The following is a 24,632-nucleotide window of genomic DNA, read 5'->3' on the forward strand; positions in this document are numbered from 1 at the left end:
TTCTCTTTTAACCCTGGCTGGCCTTGAACTCACTATGTAGATTATGCTTGCCTCCAACAGAGGTTTGCCTGCCTCTGCCTGCCGAGCGCTAGGATTAAAAGCATGCACCACACATTTTATTATTTGAAATCATGTGGAGGCATGAGTCTGTGCACATGACGGCTGCTGCCTGCAGAGGCCAGAAGGGTAGGAACCCCTGGAGCTGGAGTTTGCAGGCATGTTTGAGATGCCTGTTGTGAGCATGCATGCTGGGGCTCAAACTCAGGTTTCCTGGGAAAGCACTCAACCACTGAGCCAGCTCCACAGCTCCCAGTGTGGCTTCTCCTTGACATCAAATACGTGTAAAGACATAGACAAAGGAAAGGTTCTGGTTAACCACTGAAGAATGCTTAGGTTACTGATTTGATTAGATTAAAAAAATGAAGCCTCAATTTTATTTTAGACTTTTGCAAACAAACTGACTCCAGTACTGCAGATGACTAGTGTACTTCACATGAACTTTTAAATCTGGAACCACCAGTGATGGGCACTGGGAAAGGAGGCCACGGGGTGGGCGATTCAAAGGTGTCTTACTGCCTACTTCCTCTGTGTGTGTAACAAGGGAGAAATTACACATGAAGATGCCATGATTTTTGTGCAGTACTGTACAGCAAAACATGAGGAAAAACCAGCTGTGGGACCCAGGGACACAGAGCTGCATCAGAGGGTGACACCCTATAACTGTGATGATACTGGGTACATGCCACCACCCAGGGAAGCAGCGGTGCCACTCTACTGGTAAACTTACAGGAGGTAGGAAGGCATTTTGCATGTGTGATTTAACGGTGTTCTGAGTGTTAAAAGGAGTTGATTCCAAATTTCAATACGGACCTAAGAATAGTACTTGATGCATTTTAAAATCTCATTTGAATTTTTATACCCAAGATTGTATGTGTTTTCACAGCCAGCTGGGGGACAGATAGACTAGTCCCGGGCGATTCCATTTATAGGTGAAGAGGACTGAGTTGCTGCTGTTAAGAGCTTTTCTGAGTGTCTCACTCATGATTCACAACTCTGAGATAGGGACCAGAGCTTTTATCCTATAGGCCCATGTTCCCTATCCCCCTTGACACACATAAGTATCATAGTTTCACAAAGTGTATTATGGGAATGCCTACTTAAATTAATTGTATTACCTAGAGAATTACATTTGGGGCTGGGATGTGACTCAGTTGGCAGAATACTTATGTGACATATACAAAGCCCTGGGTTTGATTGCCAACACCAGGCAAACTGGGTGGAGTGATGCACACCTGTAGTCCCAGCACTGAGGAGGTGGAGGCAGGAGGATCCGGAATGCAAGGTTCTCCTCTATTAACACAGTGAGTTCTAAGAGGTCAGCCCAGGATCCATGAGATCTTGTTAACAAACAAATAAGCAAAAACCAAAGCAAAATATACTTTGGAATACCAAAGGGGGGTTTTTCTTTATTGTAGTTCAAGTTTTTGAAATCCCTGGTGAGCACTGTCCCACAGTAGGAAAGCATAGTACGGCTCTGACAGATGGTTCAGCAGGTGAGAGCATTTGCTACAGAAGCCGGGTGACGCGAGTTCAATCCCCCAGACCTAGGTAGGAAGAAGAAAACCGACTCCTGAAGGCTGCCTTCTGGCTTCCACGAGGGTGTGTGGGCACACATATGTGAATACACTAGTGCACATGTACATAAATACATGTTAACAAAACAAAACAGGTGCTAAGTAGAACTCCCAGAATATCAATTTTTACAATTAAACATGCATACCCCACCTGTTGCCCATAGATGCAAGGATGCATTTGACCGACTTTTAGGAACAGGCTGGGAGAATGTCTCCAGATAACAGTCACCTCATAACAGGAGTCATTCTGGGGGAAGGTCACAAAGGAACTTTGAAACAAGAGAAAATGCAAAATACAATCAACTCTTTGGTGCTTACAACATTATTCCTTTGAAAAGTTCTGTAGTTAAAAAAAAAATGTATCAAAAATTTGGGTGCTTGGCAGTCAGGGCGAGGGGACATTAAGAGAAGGAAGGTACCACAGCTGTCACTTAGAGGAAAGTCTATGCTTCACAGGAGGCAGAATGGCCGAGTTTCAGGGTTTCTGTTCCTTTTATATGAAGCATCACACTCAGGCAGAACAGGAAAAAAAGAAAAGTAAACAATACCTCCTGGAAGCACTGCAGCTGGAATTTAGGAAGCACAAAGAATGTTTGGTGGGTCCACTTGGTAAAGCTCTTCACTGTGGTGGAATACGGAGACTTCCCCTGACGGTGCCACAGGCGGAGTGTGGCGTCTGGGTTGGAACTGTCACATACTGAGTTCTCAGGTGAGCTGCCCTCCTCGCCTGCCTTCTGCGGCCAGCGTGCACCGTCTGGGTGTTAACACTCTCTTCTCGTTTTCAGACATGAAAGGATGCATACCCGAAGACCCTATCGAGTGGAGGACGCTGACAAGTACTGCCTGGAGGATGACTTGGTCAATCTCGAGGTCCTGGATGAGGTACTGAATGCTTGCTTGGTAGACAACTCTCACAGGTAGCTTGTGTGTCACACAGGTGACCTGTCTCTTCTCTGGACATTTTTCAAACATTTAATTGTTTGGTTAGCTACGGAGGGAAGCTCAAAGAACATTCTATTCTGTGACTACGATCCTCTATGTGCTCATTTATAATTCTGTAATGATGAAGAAAGATATTTCTAGTAAAGCCTGACCAATGATGCCCACCAACTTAAATTTATTTTCTATTTAATTAAAAACAATTGTACTTTACCCTGAAGACGGTTGTTTATTCTTCATAAGGAGATGTTTCCTTCACAGCAGTGGAGTTATTATAGTTCACATTTGAAATCTGAAAACTCTGACCGTTTCTCATTCGGGATATTTACATTTGTGTTAGCTGCTAGTTAAGATGAACCTCTGTCTACAGCGTCCACTGCTGAGGACCCTCAGCGCCAACACCTCAGCCACTGCTGGGTAACACCACAGTTCAATTCCGTATTCCCAGTCAGGACTTCAAGTGTAACTTTGGGAAATGAAATTGCTAGGGCTGGCAAGACAGCCTCAACTGTTAATAGCAAGAGCAATTGCTACTGATCCAGAGGCCCCGAGTTCGGTTCCCACAACCTGGAGGATCTGTCACATATGGTTAAATCTAATTATAAACAGAACCTCCTGATTGGACAAAGTCTGCCCCCCAGCCCAGTAACAACTGAAATCTTCATTGGCTATCTCGATGCCTGTCAGCAATTCTTAATTCTTTCAGCACATTCTTATTACTGCATCTTTTCAAGGCCTCTGTCATCATTTTAGAGACAGAGTCATTAAGAATGTTAAGATTTGAATGGGTTGCTTTAATCTTTTTGAACTGAAATGTGTAAGGACTTCATCGCTGCTCTTAGCATCTCTGCCTTGCCCGATCGTGTTTCTCAAGGCTGTTTCTCCTCTTTCTAGGGTACACTTATCTATTGGCTGCAGAAGCGGTATGAAGATGCGCTCATCTACACCTATGTTGGAGATATACTAATTGCCTTAAACCCCTTCCAGAATCTAAGCATATACTCTCCACAGGTGAGGACTGCTTTCAAAGTATTTTGTTCCTTCATGGGTGATTAAAAATCACAAGGCTGGGGCTGGGGATGTAGCTCAGTGGAATTGCTTAGCATGTACAGGACCCTGGGTTCAAACCCCGGCACTGGAAATAGAAAATCAAACATACAAATAAAACGAAGTAGTATTAAAACCATGTAACCCATCTCCCACCATGGGGCTAATATCCCAAACTGTAGAAAATAGTTTAATATAAATGGGATTTTATCTGTGGTAGAAACTTCTTAAACAAGCAGCAATAAACGCTAACAAATATTGATTGCTTTCTACATGCCAAGCACTTCTTATCACCCTATGAGACGGGGAAAGCTGTAAATACTGTCTCTTCAGTAGAGGAAGAGACAGAGTAAGTGCCTCTTACCTGAGTGTGCAGCCAGTAATGGAGAACAGGGCTAAGAACACCGGCCTGCAGATCCCTGAGCCTCCCAGAAGCAGCAAGTCCCCTAAATCGAAAAGCCTTGTTTTTTCTGGGTAATAGATGGTCTGGTGGAGCACTTTAAATGAGTTGCATTTCCCCTCCAGTTTTCCAGGCTTTATCACGGGGTGAAACGTTCCTCGAATCCTCCCCACATATTTGCATCCGCAGATAACGCTTATCAGTGTTTGGTGACTTTCAGCAAAGACCAGGTAAGGACTAGCCTTCCTCTTCTGGTAGCTCACGTGGTCGAACATGGCTCATCTGCCATTTTTGTTTGGACCTGTAGCTGCTGAGGCTAGCCTGAGGAAATGGGAAATGAAATTGCAGTGCAGGGGAACTGGAAGCCTGAGAAGGAGAAAACCCTTTTGAGATTCATAACACATTGGGAACATTCATTTTCTCTCATGAAATGCAATAAAGACATTTCTAATATGGACATAATGAGAACATACAGCAGCCACAACCTGATTACATGCAATGGCTGTAATAAAAATGGGGTGTGTGATGGCATAAATGAAATTCCCTCCTATTAAGAGCTCAGAATCTTCATGACTAGCCCCCATGTATGTGAAATACTGCACTCTCTACACCTGGCCCTGTATCATCTAGCTGCTGGGAAATTTGATGGGCTAGGACTAAGACTGACAAACTTTAAGTTCAATGTTAGTTAAACACAAACATAACTTATAAATTTTAATTGTCTAGACTTCCAGTTCACCGCATGGCTTATCCTACCTCTTACCCCTCCTCCATTTTGCTAGATTTATTTTCCTTTATTTCTGTATTCTGTAAACAGATAGAGGTAACCTAATTTAGCAGGGAATTTTTATGAGAGCTTACTATGTATGTATTTCCAGAATACTCAAAAGAAGTCTAAACTTTTGAGTCTGTTGAGGGTAGACAAAATTATAACAGTGTGTATTAGTGGCTTTTCTGTTGCTGTGGCAACTTCCAGAAGGCAGGGTTTCGTTAGCTTCCGGCTCTGGAGGTGTAAGAGTCTGTCATGGTGGGAAAGTGGGACAGCGAACAAGCGTGGCTGCTGAGTAGCCACTGAGAGTGCTCATCTTGAACTGCAAACACAAAGCAAAGAGAGACAAGGAGAAGCAGGTAAAATGCTTTTTACTCTCAAAGCCCCCCAGTGACACACCCCTCCAGCAAGGCCACACCTCCTAAACCTCCCCCAAAAGCACCACCAACTAGGGACCCAGTGTTCAAATGCCTTATACTATGAGGGACACTACTCACTCAAACCACTGCACAATAAAATTCACAGAACAGAGGCTTGCTGATGTTAGAGATGAACATCTTTGCATTACTATGAGGATTAACAAACTGTCCACCGATTTCCCAGAGAGGAAAGAAGTGGACAGAGAGAACGTGACTTTCAACTACAAAGCTTGTCTGCTGTAGGTTTTTGTTTTGTGTTTTTTTCTCCCCCACTCCCATTTTGTTTCTGATACCAAATTGTGTGTTTTCTAATACTAAACAGTTTTTCCAGGGTGTCCTACAATTCAGTGCCATCCTGACACACTCTGGAGCTAGCACAGACCCCACAGGTTATAGGTTAACTGTGGAGGCCTACAGAGGTTTCCTAGTGAGTTCTGAGCTTGCTTTACCCAGCAGAGATGCATAGGGGAATGAGTGGACCATGGGCGTGGTTACCAGGTGTTTGGAAGGGTCTGCACTTGGCTGTGTGGTATGCTTTGATCTAGCAACGGGGAGATCTTTTGCCCTGCCCCTTGGCATTATTATAAAAAGCCCTTTTGAGCCAGGAGGGCCCAGTGGATTTTGATCCAGGTCCTCCTGAAGCTGTCCTGTGTTTCTGTCTGTCTCTTCTCTGCTATCTTTCTATCTAAAAGTTTCTTATTCTTCCCTCCTCCTCATAGGAGCCCTTTAAAAGGTGGGAGCTGGCTTCCCACAGTTTACTTCAATAAAAATGCCCACATGTCAGATGCCAATCACAAAAGGAGTACCCAGGATCCCCACACTCCTGCCAAGCCAAGTTCAGGGGTTCCAACAATACTCTTTCAGGCTGGCTAATTCACCAGAAAAACTCAAAGAACTAAGGAGGAGACTAAATTTGTCTTTACTGGCATATTAGGGTACAACCCAGGGCAGCCGCACGGGAGACATGCGTGGAACAGATGGAGGGAGAAGGTGGGAACACACGGGATCCTGCCTTTCACCTGAGCACTGTATCCCAGGACCTTCAATGCATTAGCTTCTAAACTCATTGAATCTCATTTGTTCAAGAATTTTTATAACTCAGAGGTTCAGTGGTTAAGAACTCTGGCTGCTCTTTCAGAGGACCCAAATTCAATTCCCAGCACCCACATGGCAATTCACAACTGTCTGTAACTGCAGTTCAGGGAATCCGATGTTCTCACACAGACACACAAACAGGCAAAACACCAATGCACATGTGACAAAAATAAACAAATTATTAAAAAGTTTTTATAACTCAGGGAATAAGACTGGGATGAATATAAGTCAAGGTACATGATAGACTTGAAAAAAATTATCTTTGTGAAATCTAATGCTGTGTGCAAGGAATGTATGCTAATAGAATATTTTGAATAATTACATAAATTAGGTATTTTCAGTAAAAGTTTTTATTGAATTCAATTTGCAACCTCTTTGCCTTCCTGGAAGACAGGAGGGGGTCTGAAAGTTCCCATCTCTAGCCATCTCTCTGTTCTTTCTCATTGCCCATCCCCATCTGAGGCAGCCTGGCTCCACTTGGAACCTCCTGGTGTACAGGCAGAGGTGTGGTTAGAGCATTCCTCCTGAGCAGAAGACATTCACATCACTCCATCAGTCAGGAAACTCCAAAAGCTGTTTGCTGGGAACCAAGGACAAAGGCCAAATAGAATATGTGGTTTTTATTCTACCTTCTCACTGATTTCCTTTGTGTACAAAGAGCTCCAGGAAGTGTAAAAAGAACATGGTCAACAATACAATAAAAAAAGTCAAAGGATATAGATAAGACCAAAAAGAAAATATGGTTGACCTTAAGTACATGGCAGGCCTTTGACCTCCCTCATGATAAAAGAGGCACAGATTCAAAGTGCATTGAATATCTGCTTTTAATCTATCAGATTGGCACAAATCAAGGCACTGTGTGATGAGGATGCAGGAGAGTGGACTGCTTTCTGTGTGCAACCGCCTCAACTCCACATGCTCTGTTCATGTCTCCCATGTAGCTGGCCTGGATTCTGCACCCTTTCTAATATGCCAGTAAACACAAATTGTTACTCTAGTGAATTAGCCAGCTGCCGTGGTCCCTAGCCAAGCAATACAGTAATAGCTATTTCACAAAGACCTTTACTTTTTGACTGAATGCTGCCCACTTAGAATTTATTCAGCAGATTAATCTGAATGTAGATACAATGACCTGTGTGTAGGATTATTCATTGCAATGTAGTTTATAACAAGAATAGACCAAACAACCCACAAGGGTCAATTAATAATGGCACCGCCAGATGATGCTACATCTATCCTTTGCAAGGACCAGCAGCTATCCCAGCTCTTCATAGACTGGAAAGAGTCCCAGGATATGATTGTTGAGTGAGAAATGGAGGGATGTAGTGGGGGGCGTTATGTGGGAAAACCACCACCAAATGCACAGGTTGTTTCTGTGTGCAATCTGTTGGGTTCCTCTCTGACTCTGTTTCCTGTGTCAGTGCATAGTCATCAGCGGAGAAAGCGGGTCAGGGAAGACAGAGAGCGCCCATCTCATCGTTCAGCATCTGACTTTCTTGGGAAAGGTATGGGCCAACCGGATTCTGTGTCATGGCTAGAAACCCCTGCAGAACCAACTGTGCGTTTCATAGCGGATAAGATTTTCTATTTTCTACTTTTTTAACCAGGGGTTACATAAGAACATTTCATCTTTGTTGTGTTGCCTCCTGATAGCTAGGCTCTTAAGATACCAGCATGCTGTCCTTACTTCATGTAGTGAGAAAAATAATACCAACACAGATTTACTAGATTGTGGGCAAATTAATTATCTTGTGTGTTTTCAATGTAATGGAAACATTGAGCCATTAAGTGGGGGAAGTGACTAGAAACTGAGTCAGATCTGCTGTGGTGATTAGGAAAACGGCAAATGGAATCCACTGAGCAGCAGTTAAGGAAAAGGAAAATTGCAGTCTGGACACAGACGTGGAAGGAAGGATTGCAAGATCAGTCCTGGTGTCGCCTATTCTTGGCATTTGTGCATGACATGACTAAGATCGGGTCTGAGGACTCCTTTATTAGAAGTGAGGTTTATTGGAGAGTGCAGTGGAAAAGTTAGAGGATGTCTGTTTTTGGAATCCTTGGTAAACTGTTAAGCAGTACACTTCTATAGAAGATTTTCTATGCAATGTAGTCAGACTTTGAAACTGCCACCAAATCTGGCTTTCTGACTCATGGCACCTGGTGACTCCTCCATTGACACTAACTTTCCCAAAGTGGAGAGCCTTAGAAAAGGAGCATGGGCCGTGTGTGTGTGTGTGTGTGTGTGTGTGTGTGTGTGTGTGTGTGTGTGTGTGTGTTGCTTGGAGCCATTATTGGAATGCCTGCTTCTGAAGACTTCTCCTAACTGCCGTCTGTTCCTCCCAGGCCAACAATCAGACCTTACGTCAGAAAATTCTCCAAGTGAACTCCTTGGTGGAAGCCTTTGGGAACGCCTGCACAGCCATCAATGATAACTCCAGCCGGTTTGGGAAGTACCTGGAAATGATGTTCACCCCAACCGGAGCTGTGATGGGAGCCAGACTCTCCGAGTATCTCCTTGAGAAATCCAGAGTTATCAAGCAGGCAGCGTGGGTGCACTTATATTTGATCACTGTTCTTGCTCTGCCAGTATGACCCTGAAGGACGGGGATTCTAAAGGTTCTTTAGTCTCCCTCAGTTTTTAAAGATCAGTGGTGGTTCATCTGTTTGTTTCCCAGGGTTTAGTTTTGCCTTATGTTTGTGAATGTTTTACTTGCATGGATGTCTGTGCACCATGTGAGTGTGAGACCAGAGGATGAAGTCAGAGCCTTGAAGCAGAAGTTACAGATGGCTGTGAGCTGTCACATGCAGTCTGGGAACTGAACTCAAAGCCTCTGCAAGGGCTGCAAGAGCTCTTAACAGCTGAGCCATCTTCCCAGCCCTCAGTGGTAGTTTTGTTTGTTTGTTTGTTTGTTTTGTTTTGTTTTTTTAAGGGGAGATTGCAAAGGGCTTGGGGGGGGTGCTTTATGAATGGTATATCTCTTTCTCTTGAGTTGGTTGTGTTAAAGTAGAATTTAACAATGATTAATTTGCACATACCTTAAAAATCCACTTTATCAGCCGGGTGGTGGTGGTGCACGCCTTTAATCCCAGCACTCAGGAGGCAGAGGCAGATGGATCTCTGATTTCCAGACCAGCCTGGTCTACAGAGCAAGTTCCAGGATAGCCATGGCTACACAGAGAAACCTTGTCTGGGAAAACAAACAAACAAAACCAAAAAAATCCACTTTATCCCTAAATGTGAAATTGTGTATATACATATTTTAAAAGGCACTGAGAATGTTCCACAAATTTTTCTTTCAATTGGTGAAGAATGAAATTACACTATACATTAATTACTTTTCTGTTGCTGTGATAGAATGATAAAAAGCTTGGGAGAGGGAGGGTTTGCTTACAGTTCCAATGCGGATACGGTCCATCACGGCCAGGAAAGATGATAGCCAGATGCATGAAGCTGGCCTATCACATTTCATCGACACACAGGAAGCTGAGAGTGAGGACAGGAAGTCTGGTCAGGCGCTCAAACCTCAAAGTCTGCCCCAGTGATGTGCTTCCTCCAGCAAGGCTCCACTGCCTGCAGGTTTCATAACCTTATCAGACAGTGTCACCAACTGGGGACCTCGTGCTCAAATACACAAGCCTATTAAGGACATTATTCAAGCTACAACACTATTTTAAGGAAAGCATTATAATAATCGGTAATAGTCATCAACAGCATGGTGCTCTGGGCTTAAATGCTGGTCTTCACACTCTGACATTGGTCAGTGAATGTTCCTGAGCCTCATTTGTGAAGTGGAAATGCCACCGGTAATGGCCTTATGGGTTTGTTGGAAAGACTGACAAGTCCATCTGTATAAAATTACTCAAAAGCATATGAGATGTGGTGCATGTTAACAGTGCTAACCACTCTTCTTACTGATTTTGATTACTGCAGGATACCATTGTTTTTCAGGAGTAGGGCTCCATGCACACAAGTAAGTGCTAGGAAGGTAAAATGGGCAAAAAGGAGAACACATAACCTGATTTAGGAAAAGGAGTTTGTTGTTTTAACTTTGGCACAGTGGCTGCACTTTAATCTACTGCTATTTCAGCCAGCAATTGCAACTCCAGAGTTACCAGCCTGCTTCTCTCTGCAGCCTGGTGAAAATTCTGTACTCTCAGGCACAGGCCATGTTGCTGCTGCTAAAGGTAGCTTTAACTAAATCTCTATTGTTCTATTTATGAATAAGACTTGAGATTCAAAGGCTGGGATTAAAACCTGCCAGCTCAGAGAGGCTGAGTAGCAACTAGCTAACCCTTTCTCCTTGCTGGCATCTCCCAAAAAACTCCTCTTTCTGCTGTGCCAAAAAAAACCCAACAAAAACAAAACAAAACAAAACAAAACCCCACACACAGAACCAAACAACAACAATAAAAACAAACCCTGCACCACTCCAAACCCCTCCCTATTACTTCCTGTGTGTCTCTCTATCTCTTCCAGATGCCCCACCTCTGATACTCTATGATTACTTTCTGTCAACTAGTTGCTAACTCAGTCTCCTGACCCAATGTTAATTTTATTTAATTAAACAAATGCGAACTTGGGGTTTACAATGTGATCAAATATCCCCCAACAAGAGTTGTGTGGGTTCATGAGGAAAGAAGGGTTCTATTTGTGATAAGTCACCATGACCAAAAGCAACTTGGGGAGAAATCCTTTTGTTTACACTTTGACATCACAGTGCAACATCAAAGGAAGTCAGGATGGGAATGCAGACAGGATGGACACCTGGAGGTAGGAGCTGATGCAGAGGCGGTGGAGGAGTATTGCTCAGTTTGGCACAGTTTGCTCAGCCTGCTTTCTTACACCAAAGGCACCACAAACAATCTGACAGGAGCTTTCTTTCCGTTGAGGTTCTCTTTTCCCAAATTACTCTGTCTTGTGTCAAGTTGATGTGAAACTAGCCAGCACACCTGAGATCCTGGAGGAAAGATTCGTCCCCTGGATTTAAGACATGTGATCTGAGATCTGCGGATCCCTTAGGAGTTAGACAACAAAGTAGGGACAGGAGTGGGGAGAAAGTGGGGGTGGGGGTGGGAGGAGACTGAGAATGGATCAGGCAGGGCTCTGGAGCCAGGCTGAGGATTTTGAACCTTTTCTAAAAAGACTAGGAAACTGGAGAACTTTCTCAGGCAGGGGTGTGGCTGCTTTGAAATGCTAACTTTAGCATCAGTGGGCCAATGGAGATGAAAGGGGGCTGTCGCCAAGTGTGTGTGAGAGAACATAGGCTGGATAAAGGTGGTGGAGTGGAGAGCAAGGAAGACTGAGTAGTCAGACACTGAAACCATAGGCCTGGGACTAGGTGAAGAAGCCAAACATTTGTGGGTGTGGCTGGTGGGGTATGGCGTGCTAGGCTTGATCTCCAGCCCAAAACAAACAAACAAACAAACCCGTTAAACAGAAGCACCAAACACCTTCCTCTATCAGACAGTTTTCTCACACAGTGGAAGCTGGTATGAACAATGAAAAGATGGAGCTACAGGTGTGGGAAGCTTCCCTGTGGCTTCTCGATCACGTGTGTGAGTCTCTCTGTCTCTCCCCACCCCTCATATTAGTATGATTTTAAAGTGGATAGAGCTGTCTCTGACCAAGTGATTGCTGTGACCTGTGCTCCATGCTCTTCCTATGGCATGTTGCTCACTGGCATAAATATTGTCTCATCTTGCTGTCTTCATGTGTCACGCAGGCCTAATAACATCAACCTCCCAAGTTGTTAAGAGACTTGAATGAGATGAAGAGATGTTAAGGCCTTTCAGGTCCTGCCTTCCTAACTGTGGTGGCTCTGCCCTTGTGGGCACACTCCAGTATCCAATTTCCTGGCCCCCCGTCTCTGGATGAGGTCATCTGAAGGCCTCACAAATGGACATTGAATAAAGAGCCTTTCTGATGCTGGCTGGCCAAGTATAAGATAATTCTCTGAACCCTTGTGTGCAGACTTCTGTCTCTGTTTCCCTTCTATCTATTCCTCAAAACTCCTGCTCAGGCTTCGGGGCTTCGCTGTAGGGTTATTTCCCTTGACTTGGCTAAGTATTTTCCATTCCAAGCATTATTCTTTATCATAACCCTGTGATTGTTTCCTTTGAAGCCCTCACCTCAAGGCCCCTCTTGTTTCATCTAATTCCGTCTAGAAGGAAAGCTCCAAAGGAGTATGAATCCTCTTAGTCCTGTTTCTCTGGCATCCAGAGTAGTTCCTGCCATAACTGGCATTCAGGACATTTATACATTGAAATAATAATCTTTTCAAATCATCTGTGTACATTCTGTGTCATACTGCATACCTTAAACACACACAATACAATTTATTTTAAATAATAAAGGAAGCTTGGCGTGGTGTCACGCTCCTTGCCATTCCAGCCCTGAGGAAGTGGAGGCAAGAGGATCATAACAAGGAACATCTTGCTCAGCCTTGATGCAAGGGGGAGGGGCTTGGTCCTGCCTCAACTTGATATGCCAGGCTTTACTGACTCTCCATACTGCCTTACCCTCTCTGAGGAGTGGAGGAGGGGGGGAAGTTTGAGGAGGGGAGGGAGGGGAAACTGTGGCTCATATGTAAAATAAAAAAAAAAAATTAAAATAAAGAAAAGAACCGATCATGCTTTCGAGGTCATGACGCTTTCGAGGTCATGACGCTGCCCCTTGCTGTGCAGTGTCTGGGCACGTACGCACGTCTTGCTTCCTTCTGTATCATCTGCGGACGCTATGAAAACACTGGGCAGCCTGTCGAGGGCAGCTCCGAAGATGTGGGTGTGGAAAGATGGGAGTAAAAAGAACTGCTGCTCTTACAGACAACCTAGGGTCAGTTCTCAGCACCCACGGAGTACCTAGCAATTTTCTGTAACTCCAGTCCCAGAAGATCCAACACCCTCTTCTGGCCTCCATGAGTACTGCATGCACGTAACGCACATGATATGTGCAGGTGAAACAACCACTTCCCATTAAAAAAAAAACAACCAAAACTTACAAAACAGATAAAAGAAAAGAGGTGGGTGCAGGAGGCACTGGGGACTGCGGAATGGCATTTTTAGGGGTATCTGAAAGCATTTCACCTTGGGAGAGTGCAATCCTCGGCTCTGAAACTAATGCTTTCTGGACTGCTGTGGGATTTCCAAGCATTTTCTGTTTGGGGCTCCAGTAAAGCAGGGGTTTGGCTGGTCACTGTGGGCTGGGCTTCCCACTCCCTGAAGCTACAGGGGCTAGTGACACAGGTGTGCAGGACCAGGAGCTGCATGGAAAGATTGTTGCAGGCACCCTGAGCTGCCACCTAAATTAGTTCTAGAATTTACCATGAGTTTATAATGAAGGTACATGTGCTTGGTAAAGTGCCGCTGTCATTATCACTGTAGGAATATTACCACTATTGATGTTTTGTAATTGGGATGATAAATATTTAATTGCCTGCATATGTAAATTTGTTGCAAAATAATATTTTGTACAAAAGAGGAAATAGAATCAATTATTTAGGTCAGAGAAGCCTGGAATATGGTATAAATAAAACCTCTTCCTCATTTTTTTTTCCAGGGGAGAGAAAAATTTTCACATATTTTACTATATTTATGCTGGTCTTTATCATCAAAAGAAACTTTCTGACTTCAGACTTCCTGAGGAAAAGCCTCCTAGGTAAGTGTTATTGCAAGACCCCTTTTGCTGGCGGTGAGGAGGTTGCTGGTTAATTTTGAATGTTCAGTTAAGCCATTGACAAATCTAGAAGTAAATGGAACTGTTTCCTTAACTGGAAAGTCGTTCTGTTAAGTTAAATACGCAAGAGGACAAGGAGGGGGGCAAGCACTATGTCTCAGTACTCTCACTGTTTAGAAGCTCCCAGCCACAGTATTAGCCAGTGAAGGAAATACTCTTGCAAAGAAGCCCAGGTCTCGCCTGGCCTACCACGCTGCTTGCTAAGTGAGTGCTCACTGTGTTGGTTCATGTCCCATTTGTTCAGATACATAGCCTCTGAGACTGGAGGAGTCATGCAGGATATCACTTCCAAGGAGTCTTACCGGAGGCAGTTTGAAGCAATTCAGCATTGCTTCAGGATTATTGGATTCACTAACAAGGTACATGCTGGCCAAGGGAGAGACAAATTCAATGTAAATGTCTGTAGTCGGGTGTGAGAGAAGGCATGTGTGTTCTAACTTGCTGGGCACACATCAAATGCATGTCACTTGTGAGATAACATGTGGTCTACTTAACATGTGGTCTAAGGATCCAAAACTTTGTCATTCCCTGCGAGCTTGTTTGGAGTCCATCTAAGAATGGCCGAATCAGAATCTGAATTGGAACAAGATGCCTAAATGAACATACATGATGAGAGGCATGCCTGTAAGGACCAAACACCTATCAATTATTACCATTGCTATAAATCCAACCTGGTTATAGCAACAGATGCCAAAAGAATACTGCCCTGAAAAGAGAGGTTCGGGAATGTATAGGTTATGCCTAAACCCTAGGACATGTATTGGTCAAATTATTAAGGCCACTCCACGTAGTTAAAAGGGAGGTTTATTTTGTGGGGTAACTTACAAATGAAGGGATAGGTAGGTTGTAGGGTCTGGCAAAGGTATGATGAAGTCTGGCGGTGTTCTCTGGAGAACTCTGCTCGGTCTACCTCCAGCGTCCAGGGTCCTCAATGTACTCTCTCAGTCCCGCCTTGTAGGCGTGACCATTACCTAAGCTAAGCCTCAATAGGGGGTTGGAACTTCCAGGTCAAAGCTGGAATGGCTACCCACTACAGACATACTTTTGCAAGTAGCTCTTGGTGCCTATGACAAACTAAAACTCTCCTAATGTCTCGTCTCTGCGGTCACTTTCTCCTCCACACTTGCCCGTTGTTAACTGGGGCTGCAGGTGTGCTGCCACTTCCGGCGTTCTACATATCGACTTCCTCTATTACATATACGCTGGGGTCGATGCACAGTATTTATAACTCTAGGGCCAAATATTGCCCCATGATACATTCTTTCATAGTTTCCGGGCTTCGTGCCATTGATTTTGTAAGAACATACAGGCTCCTTGGCTTTGCTGGCACAGGGGTGAATGATTAGGAGGAAGGCTAGAGTGTTAAATCTTTTAGATTACAAAACACTCTGTTTACCTTGGGACAGCTGCTCCGGGTAAAGCACTGCTTCTGTAATCCCCTGAGCTTCACCTGTCCTTTCCTCCGCAGTAGAGCTGATTTCAGTCCTAATAATACGTTTTTGGTTTTGTTTTTTTCTAGACAGCTGTTCATTTTTTTGTTGTTGGCCTCTCACATACCATAAACGGACAGGGAAATATCCCAAATGTCAGGATAAAAATAGAAATACATTCCTCTCAGCTCCTTTGAGGGCAATTTAACAGGTCCCTGCCTTGGTAAAGGATTTTTGTGGTCACTCACGTATGGAGCTCATGTTTATCAATTACACACCATCTGAAGAGTTGATGGCAGAAATGAAGCTGTTTGAAGTACAAGCCCATGCCTGAGCTCATGTCAAAGTGTGGGGCACATGTCCTTCAAAGGGGACAGGATCCATGAAGGGAGCCTGCAGGGGAGATGATAGTTTGCTTTCCATGAATAAAGGATGGTGATGGAAGGCTGTGTGGTGATTGGCTGTGGCTCCACAAGAGAACGTATAGGGATATTATTCTGATAGAAATATTCTGTCTTACTTAGGGTTTCTGTTGCTGTAATAATACAACACCATGACCAAAAGCAACTAGGGGGAAGAGTTTATTTCATTTTTAAGCTTGTCTAGGAAACTCAGGGCAGGGATCTGAAGACAGGAACTGATGCAGAAGCCATGGAAGAGTGATACCTACTGGCTTGTTCCTCAAGGCTTGCTCAGCCTGCTTTCTTACAGCACCAACCCATGGTTAACACTGTCCATGGCGAACTGGGTCCCTCTACATCAGTCATCGATCCAGAAAACGCACCATTGGCTTGGCCACAGCCAACTTCATGGCTGCATTTTCTCACTTGAGGTTCCCTCTTCTGAAATGACTCCAGCCTGTGTGGGGGTGATGTAAACACTAGCCAGCATGGGCTGCTGCTCATAAAACAGATGTTGATGGTTTAACGGTAAATTTAACAGAAGCAGTTAAGCATTTCAGTATACGCCATTGAGGCAGGCCATTCCTGAGCACAGGGTGGTGGGTCCAATAAAATGGCAGTGTAAATGAATATAACGAAGAAAAAAATTAAGATGGTGAAACTTCTTAATGTGCGTGTGGTCAATGAGGAACAGGAGGTATAATGGCCTGTTACTGTGTATTCTCACCTCGGTGTGCAGCAGGAGTGTGGTAGTACGTCACTATGGATACGTCCCTAGGTGGATCTCCCCAGTATAGAACAGGAGTATGATGGTATGTCACTGTGTATACCTTCCCTGTTGATAACAGGAAGGTGACAATATGCTATATGTTTCTCTCCGGTGTATAACAGGGAAGTGACGGTGTGTCACTGTGTGTCTCTTCCATGTGTCCAACACTAATTCATTTGGGAATAAACCAATCTAATTTAATCAGTAGCTTTGGAAATGCAAGGCGGAAGATGGATTTTATCTCTCTGACCCTGTATCTCCGCAGACAACCTGCTCTGCTGGATTATCTGACTTCATGCCGTGTTTATAAAGTCACAGTACCATGCCTAAATTCAGGAAGACTAGGTCATATAGAATCAGGCAGCAGAATGCCAAATAGCTGATGGGACAGAATTTCTCTAACGATTTTCTGCCAGTCATTTCTCAACAGAGCTTAAATGAACTGGCCAATTCAATTAAAATTGTATTTCCGGTCTTTTCTTAGAAAGTCCCTTGTTCCCTGTGGGAACTCTTCAAGTTTGTTTTTTGTTTCCCGCCCCACCCCCCAAAAAATTACAGCAGGCAAACCTTAGTGCGGACTTGGGAGGATGGATTTTAATTCCAGGCACCACCCAAAAGCATTCCAAAGAACACCTGCCCCTGGCAGTTCCATGAAGAAACTTCCAGGGCGGAAGGAGCCCTCCAGTAATGATGGTGGCTCTGTGCAAAGGAGAAAGGGGATTTGACCTTACACCCAGCTGAGATGTCTTGAGCAAACCATGCTGTTTCTGCTTAATATTAAATAATGCTGGCCCTGCTGGTACAAGCATTATCCTAACGTACTATGTAAGTTGAGCTGTAGTGTTTAAAAGTGCATAAGCACTTAGATGCTGAATATGATGGTAGAGAGTAGACATGTACTGCAGATCCTTGGATACAGAGGCCACAAAGAAACCTAAGTTCAGGGCAAAATTTCTTCTCTTTTTTCAAATTATATCACCAATCAAAATAATACCTCTGAAGAGAGATTCCAAAGAGTTATGTTAAAATAGAAGTTGAAAAGCTTTAAGTCACTAAATGTCAAAAACCATGCCAAGGAAGTAAGTAATATATTACAGTCTTCAGCGGACTCTGATACAGTGTTTAGGGCAGAGCTGGTGAAAATGAGAGATTTTGAGAAAAGATAGAGGTCAAGTAAATTTCTAGGGGGGGTGGGGCAAGATAGACAGTGGCCTGGGGTGCCTGGGAGCCAGGCCAGAGTGGTTTCAGCCAATCGACAGCCAGCCCTTCTTAACTTTGGACTTGGCCTCAACACCATCTAGGCAACACTTGCCTTGGGAGGTGTCTGAGAACAGAGGGCTTTGGTGGAGAAGTGCTCTCCTCCTCCTACTGTTGCTGGTCCCTGGGAGGCTGAATTGCTCAGAAGCAGTCTGTTGAGATGACCCAGTTGGAGGAACTTGTTAAACCTGGATGAAACTGAGTGAGGTTTTATCATTTGTCATACAGAAAGTTGGAGACTAGAAATAAATAAAAATAGGGCCATAAGACTCCACAGGAAAGACCGAGATTCCAGAAAAGACTCCATAGCTACCTTTAAAGCAGCAAGAGAAAACAATTTAAGGATGGTGAAAAAGATTTCCCATTTGATCAAGAAACTTTGGGGAAGGGGGAGCCATTCCATGATAGACGCAGTATTGAGAACTCTAGCATGGCTGGGTTGAGTGTTTGAACTGAACTCTGTGACCGGAGGAGGTTCCTAGGTCTGAAAGGAAGATGTGATTAGCCCCTGGGCAAGGCTTATGGAGTGGAGTGGGAGAAAACCCCAGAGATGCCACACAGGGAGCACCTTCAGAGGATGAGCCCCATCCCTGCCATTGATCCAAAGAAGGACCTGGAAGGAAAGAATCTCTAGCAGTCCACGTGGTTTGAATCTAAATGTTCTCACTGGAGGTCTGAGGTAGGTTTCCATTTTTGTTGACCCCCTGGGCATAGCACTGAAGAAAATGTGGCCAGGGAAGCAACATGGCAAGTTGTTCATCTCCAGAGCATGGTCTCAGGTGACCATTTTCTTTGGCGCTCATAATCACAACGCTAAAGTGCTCGAAGCCTTTTGGTGGGAGATGCCTTGACTTCTATGGTAGGGACTGTGTGTGTTCCTGTGAACTACTTTCCCTTAGAGTGAGGAGAGTTTTCGATAAAACCTTGAGGAGGCTGGATACAGACCTGGGAGATGCAGAACTCATCGCTGTAGTCTTGGCTTTAAACTCTCAGATCTGCCTCCGTCGGGAGTTGCTTGATGCATGCTGCAGGACTCATCCTGTATTGATCACAGTAATGAGGGGCTGTCATGTTAAATCCAGGCAAGTTCTAAAAAAACCCATTTGGTAGGTGTTCTCCTTAGCCACTTTTAAGTCGTGTGATTAAATAAGGATTCTTCAAGTCTGAAACATGACATCTTGCCCTTGATTTAGAAGCTGGAAGAACAATACTTATCTGCAGCCGAAGCCCGGCTCAGAAGCCCCATTTGTCTTTGTAACATTATCAGGCATCCAGCAGATGTCAGTGTTACAGCCTGCATTCAGATTTTAGGCTTTCCTGAGTAATGTCTGCAGGGAGGCTCAGTTTGGGGGGCAGTATTTATCAAGGGTCTAGTGACAGTTCCTATTACTTAGCTGCTGTGTACGGTATTAAATCAAATAACCCATTTGAATATGTTTTATGGAAGTAGTTTTGTTATAACAGCATAAAATTCAGAAATTTCTCAACTAGATATTTCCTTGTTTCAGGTATAGAAAATGTAAAATTTAAATAAATAATAAAGCATGCATTATTTTTAATCCATTAAAGCTACTTACATGCTCAACTTTGAACTTGAAAACAGGGCTCAGATGATCTGAATGGATTTTACTCAAATTCACATCACCAAATAAATGAGGTTTATCCTAATAGTCTCTCTATCAATTAATCTCTTATGCCAACTCGGTGACCTACAAGTCTACTCAGTCTCTTTATGTAGCATTAGTATTAGATCCTCCAAGTCAGGGCTCAGTCCCACAGGAGCCCCCACTTCAGACACCAGTTGAAAGCCCCAGGCTTCTTACACAGCTGAACTGGTCACAAAGTTACCATGACCTTATTCTGTAGCCTGATTAGTTGGTATAACTAATTCTAGTTATTATTATTGTTGTTGTTGTTATTATTGGTAGTAGTAGTTGTAGTAGTAACTAATAACTAGTTCACAGAATCCAGGAAAACATTTTACTTAAGGTTGCAGACTTATTATAAATGTTACAACCCAGGGATAGCCAAATGAAAAATGAATGGGCAATACATAGTAAGGGCTCATGCCATCTGGGCACACCACCCTGCCAGCACCTCCATGGATTCACTCATTTGGAAGTTCCCTGATCCTGTTTAGGGCTTTTGTGGAGTTTATACCACACCATACCACACCACACCACACACACACACACACACACACACACACACACACACACACACCTGATTAATTATTGGCCATTGGTGATTAACTCACTTTGGAGCCCCAGCCCTCCCCAGGGTTTGATGGGATCAGGAGCGGACTAAGTTGTAAGCCTGGTTTCTCTTGAGCAGCCAACTCCTCCGATTACAAGTCTTATCTAGAAGCCCACCAAAATCCATTTATTAACAGAAATGCAGGTATGGTTGGAAGGCTCTTGTTGCCACAACAAAGATCTGATCACCCAGACAATTTTAGAAACTCTTGTGCTAGGATCTACAGACAAAGGCAAAATACACTTTCTCCTTTGTACATAGTAGTATCATGGTTTCTTTCTAGTGAGTCTTTCAAAATGTGCGCTCACATCATGCATTGTAATCCGTAGCTCTGAGATATCCTAGTAAGCCGTCAATGGATATACAGTCCTAGGTATTTTATAAAATGCTATGTCCCAAAGAGGCAAGGGAACATTTGATTCGCATAACCGGCTACAGTGAGTTAAAGGACAAAGAAGATCATTTCCCTCTCGGTCACCATAGCAGGTGTAGAGCAACTCCATCCCAGGTGGTCCTTCCGTGGTCTAAAGACGTGGCTGAGGCCAGTCTTGGGGGAGTTCCAGCCAGCAATAGTGAGAAAGACAGCGTGCAGGAAGTGTGTTCACTTCTGGGCCTGGGGCCTGAGGAAGCACGCTTTACTCTCTTCGTTGTTAATGACTGGTGACGTTGCTACCTGGAACTTCAGGACGGTTGGGGAAATTGTGTGTGTTCAGAAAGAGGAAGAGCAGAGTTTGATGAACAGTTCTAGTACTTTCAGCTCAAGGGTGAGTGATTTGTTACTTTGATTGGCGATGACCTCCAAGTGTGGTTCTCAACGTCCTTTCCAGGAAGTGCATTCAGTGTACAGAATTCTGGCTGGGATTTTGAATATCGGGAACATCCAGTTTGCAGCTATTTCCTCTCAACACCAAACTGATAAAAGTGAGGTGCCCAACGCCGAAGCTTTGGAGAATGGTAACTGATGCTCATGTGTGCTTTCCTGTCAAAGGCCATGCCTTCCACTTCCACAGGTTCCCAAGGACCTGTAAATATGATGCAGCTGTAACATCCTCCTATTAGCTCTAGATGGTTCCATTAGCCAATATTTCCCGGAAGGACATCCTGGGGTAGAGCAGCATTCACCCGCTATGTTACAGATGGTTCTTCTGCAGAAAAGCCATCTGTGGCAAGAAAGCTTACCCAGTGGTTCTCCACCTTTGCTGCTTTTCAAAATCATTTTCAGGTTTTTTTTTTTTTTAAAGAAATGTAAAAGGTTGGGCCCCTATATGAATCCATGGGCTGAGCATATGTAGGAAGGAAAGTTGCACCTACTTGTTTAGAAAGTTCTACTAGCAATCATGGTGAAAGAAAGGGTGAGGAGTCTTTACGTATACCAGACAAGGGCTGGACATAAGGCTGCAACCTCAGAGCTTGTGCAGAGGCAGGAGGATACAGACTCTGAAGCCAGCCCAGGCTACACAGTGAGACCCTGTCCCCAAAACAATTGATTAAAAAACCCTTGTAGGGAGCCTGCATAGGACCGAACTAGGCCCTCTGCATGTGTATAGCTTGGTCTGTTTGTCAGGCTCCCAGCAGTGGGATCAGGACCTGTCTCTGGTGCTTGAACTGGCTTTTGGGAACCTATTCTGAATGCTGGTTTGCCTCACCTAGCCTTGATGCAGGGGAGGAGCTTGGTCCTGCCTCAACTTGGTGTGCCATGCTTTGTTGATGACCACAGGAGGCCTGCCCCTTACTGAAAGGAGCTGGAAAAGTGGACGTATATGAGAGGCAGGGTGGGCCAGGAAGAGAGGAGGGAGGGGAAACTGTGGTCTGTATGTAAAATAATGAAAATAAATGAAAAAAATTTAATGAACAAAAACAAAACACAACCCTTTTTGTGTTAAGCTACAGAACTCTATTTAGGGTCATCACTACCCAATGTGTTTATGACTATCTATTCTTCCAATTTATTTGATAAAAGACTGTAGTAGGAATCTTAAAGAGTCTTGTTAATAATATCAAACCTGAGGCCAGGTATTGGGGTGAATGCTGGAAGATCAGAGAAGCAGAACAAACCACAGCTATCTCACCTTGCTAGTTCCTCAGGTGATCCTGTTTCCTCAGGCTGGAAGCTTCTCAGTCCTCCTCCACATGAATCTCAGCTGAACTGTGCTGCTCCAAAAGCCTGAATGCTAAACCAGCCAAATGCTTAACTAACTCTGGAGCCTGGTTTTCACGCCTTATATAGCTTTCTACCTTCTGCATCACTCCCTGGGATTAAAGGCTGCATTTCTGGGATTAAAGGCGTGGGTCACCATGCTTAGCTGTTTCTAAAGTGGCCTTGAACACACAGAGGTGCGGCTAGCTCTGCCTCCCAAATTCTGGGATTAAAGGCGTGCACCACCACCGCCCAACTTCTGCTATGGCTTGCTCTGACCCATTTTCTAGCCACCATTTTTGGCTTTGTTCTAGTGGCTGTCTGTTCTCTGACCCCAGATAAATTTATTAGGGTGCACAATATTGTGGGGAACACAATACCACCACAAAAGACCTCTCCCTCCTTAGACACCTTCCCACCACCACCTTTCCTTACTAAATACTGTGGGGAGCTTTCAGAACAGTTTGGGAGCTGTGCTATCCAGTCCAGACACTTCTTGGAGGTAGGGGCCTTGCTTGTCTGGACTGTGATGCACTTGGAATGGAGCCTGGCACACAGTGGATGCTGTGGATACTGGCTGGCATGGGCTGTGTGAAGGGGTGGCCTCACATCTAGGATCATACTCTTCGTTCCAGCTGCCCATGTACTCTGCATCAGCCCAGAAGAGCTCCAGGAGGCCCTCACATCCCACTGCGTGGTTACCCGAGGCGAGACCATTGTCCGAGCCAACACTGTGGACAGGGCTGCAGACGTCAGGGACGCCATGTCTAAGGCCCTATATGGGAGGCTGTTCAGCTGGATTGTGAATCGCATCAACACACTCCTGCAGCCAGATAAAAACATATGGTAAGTTCCTTGGGGAGCAGAGGCCTGGAGCGATCCATCATCCACTGGTGTCTTTTAGAGTTTGCAAAAGGGAATTTTAGATCTCCTTGGGTTTTCTTTAGCCAAAGGACTCTAGCTTTTACTCTTAAAAGCATTGGTGGGAACCAGGAAAGTTGAAGCATTTACTCCTGAGAGGAGAATGACCAATTGAGCCATTGAGGTGCCGAGGGAGGCTTGGCGGGGAGCTAGGTAAACCAGGTTCGCGTCCCACATCTACAGCTTCATCAGCTGAGTGCTCCACCACTTTTCATCCCTGTAAAAATGAAGTTAATACATCCTCCTTGGGATTTCAAGAGATACATGAGACGTTTTGTGAAAAGCTTTAAAGCATAGACCCATCCTCTTGTTGTTATTAGGACTCCTTTCTCCTCCCTGGGCCTTAGAGTTTTTCTGTACTGCAGAGGAAGCAACATTGTTCAATTCTGAAGTCTCCTGCCCGGCAGGTTTTGGGGTGGGTAGATGGGAGACTATGTAGGAGAAGCCATGGCCCCTTTGGGTAATTATTGTTCTGTTCTCTCTCTTTTTTAAAAATTGTGTGTGTGTGTGTGTGTGTGTGTGTGTGTGTGTGTGTGTATTGAATACAGAGTCCTGTTCTGTATCCCGGGATGACTTCAAACTCCTGACAGCCCTGTCTTAGCCTCCCAAATGCCAGGGTTATAGATTTGTGCCATCATGCCTGGCTCTGAGTAAGATTTTAAAGGACTCTACTTACAGCATTCTATTATTTTTTCATTTTTTTAAAAAGTAATTTTATTGAAAGTTTCAAACTGTTACCCTTGAGGAGGCAGGAAGCATCTTTGCCCAAGTGGGTGGATCCACATGTCACGTGAACGTATAGGCTCATTGTCTTGAGATAGATGTAACTTGATGCAACTTTCTCTGTCTCTCTCTCTCTCTCTCTCTCTCTCTCTCTCTCTCTCTCTCAGTAGTGCAGAGGACAGGATGAATGTGGGCATCTTGGACATTTTCGGCTTTGAGGATTTCCAGAGGAATTCCTTTGAACAGCTTTGCATAAATATCGCCAACGAACAGATCCAGTACTACTTCAATCAGCACGTGTTTGCTCTTGAGCAGGTAGTCGTTGAGGCAGAAGTTAAGAGTAATGGCGGGGTGGGGGTGGGGCTGCCAGGCTGCCCACAATTTGAAGCAAAACCTGGTTGGTCAGGCTGTCAAGTAAAAGGCTATAGACAAACCACTGGTGAGACAGTCCTGTCAAAATAAACAGTCTAAATTTAGTCTGGGGGGAAAAATAAAAAGGTCCTGATTTCTGTGGAAAGGAACATTCTCTCACTTGAGTGGAGCTGGTGATGGGGCAATTATTTAACTCTTGCTTCAAAATTCTTCCATGTCTATTGTCGAATATGTTCCATTCTCTTCTCGTTGGGCTAAAGTGATCTATCATGGTGTCCTAAAGACACAGGGTGACCCTGAGCCTAAGATGGGGTTCTTAGAACCCACACTC

At 44.4% G+C, this 24,632-nt stretch overlaps 1 protein-coding gene across 1 annotated transcript in view; it reads left to right on the top strand.

Annotated features, from left to right (window-relative positions):
- Myo3b (myosin IIIB) overlaps window positions 1–24,632 on the top strand; it is a 336,688-nt gene that overhangs the window by 136,802 nt on the left and 175,254 nt on the right. The window contains exons 9-18 of the mRNA XM_036185605.1: window positions 2,420–2,516; window positions 3,468–3,584; window positions 4,146–4,250; window positions 7,725–7,808; window positions 8,647–8,849; window positions 13,859–13,957; window positions 14,280–14,394; window positions 20,976–21,102; window positions 22,921–23,131; window positions 24,097–24,244. Coding sequence (XP_036041498.1) covers window positions 2,420–2,516; window positions 3,468–3,584; window positions 4,146–4,250; window positions 7,725–7,808; window positions 8,647–8,849; window positions 13,859–13,957; window positions 14,280–14,394; window positions 20,976–21,102; window positions 22,921–23,131; window positions 24,097–24,244 — 1,306 coding nt within the window. The remainder of the gene's footprint in view (window positions 1–2,419; window positions 2,517–3,467; window positions 3,585–4,145; window positions 4,251–7,724; window positions 7,809–8,646; window positions 8,850–13,858; window positions 13,958–14,279; window positions 14,395–20,975; window positions 21,103–22,920; window positions 23,132–24,096; window positions 24,245–24,632) is intronic.

The sequence above is a fragment of the Onychomys torridus genome, chromosome 4 (assembly GCF_903995425.1).
Source record: "Onychomys torridus chromosome 4, mOncTor1.1, whole genome shotgun sequence".
Taxonomy (NCBI): domain Eukaryota; kingdom Metazoa; phylum Chordata; class Mammalia; order Rodentia; family Cricetidae; genus Onychomys; species Onychomys torridus.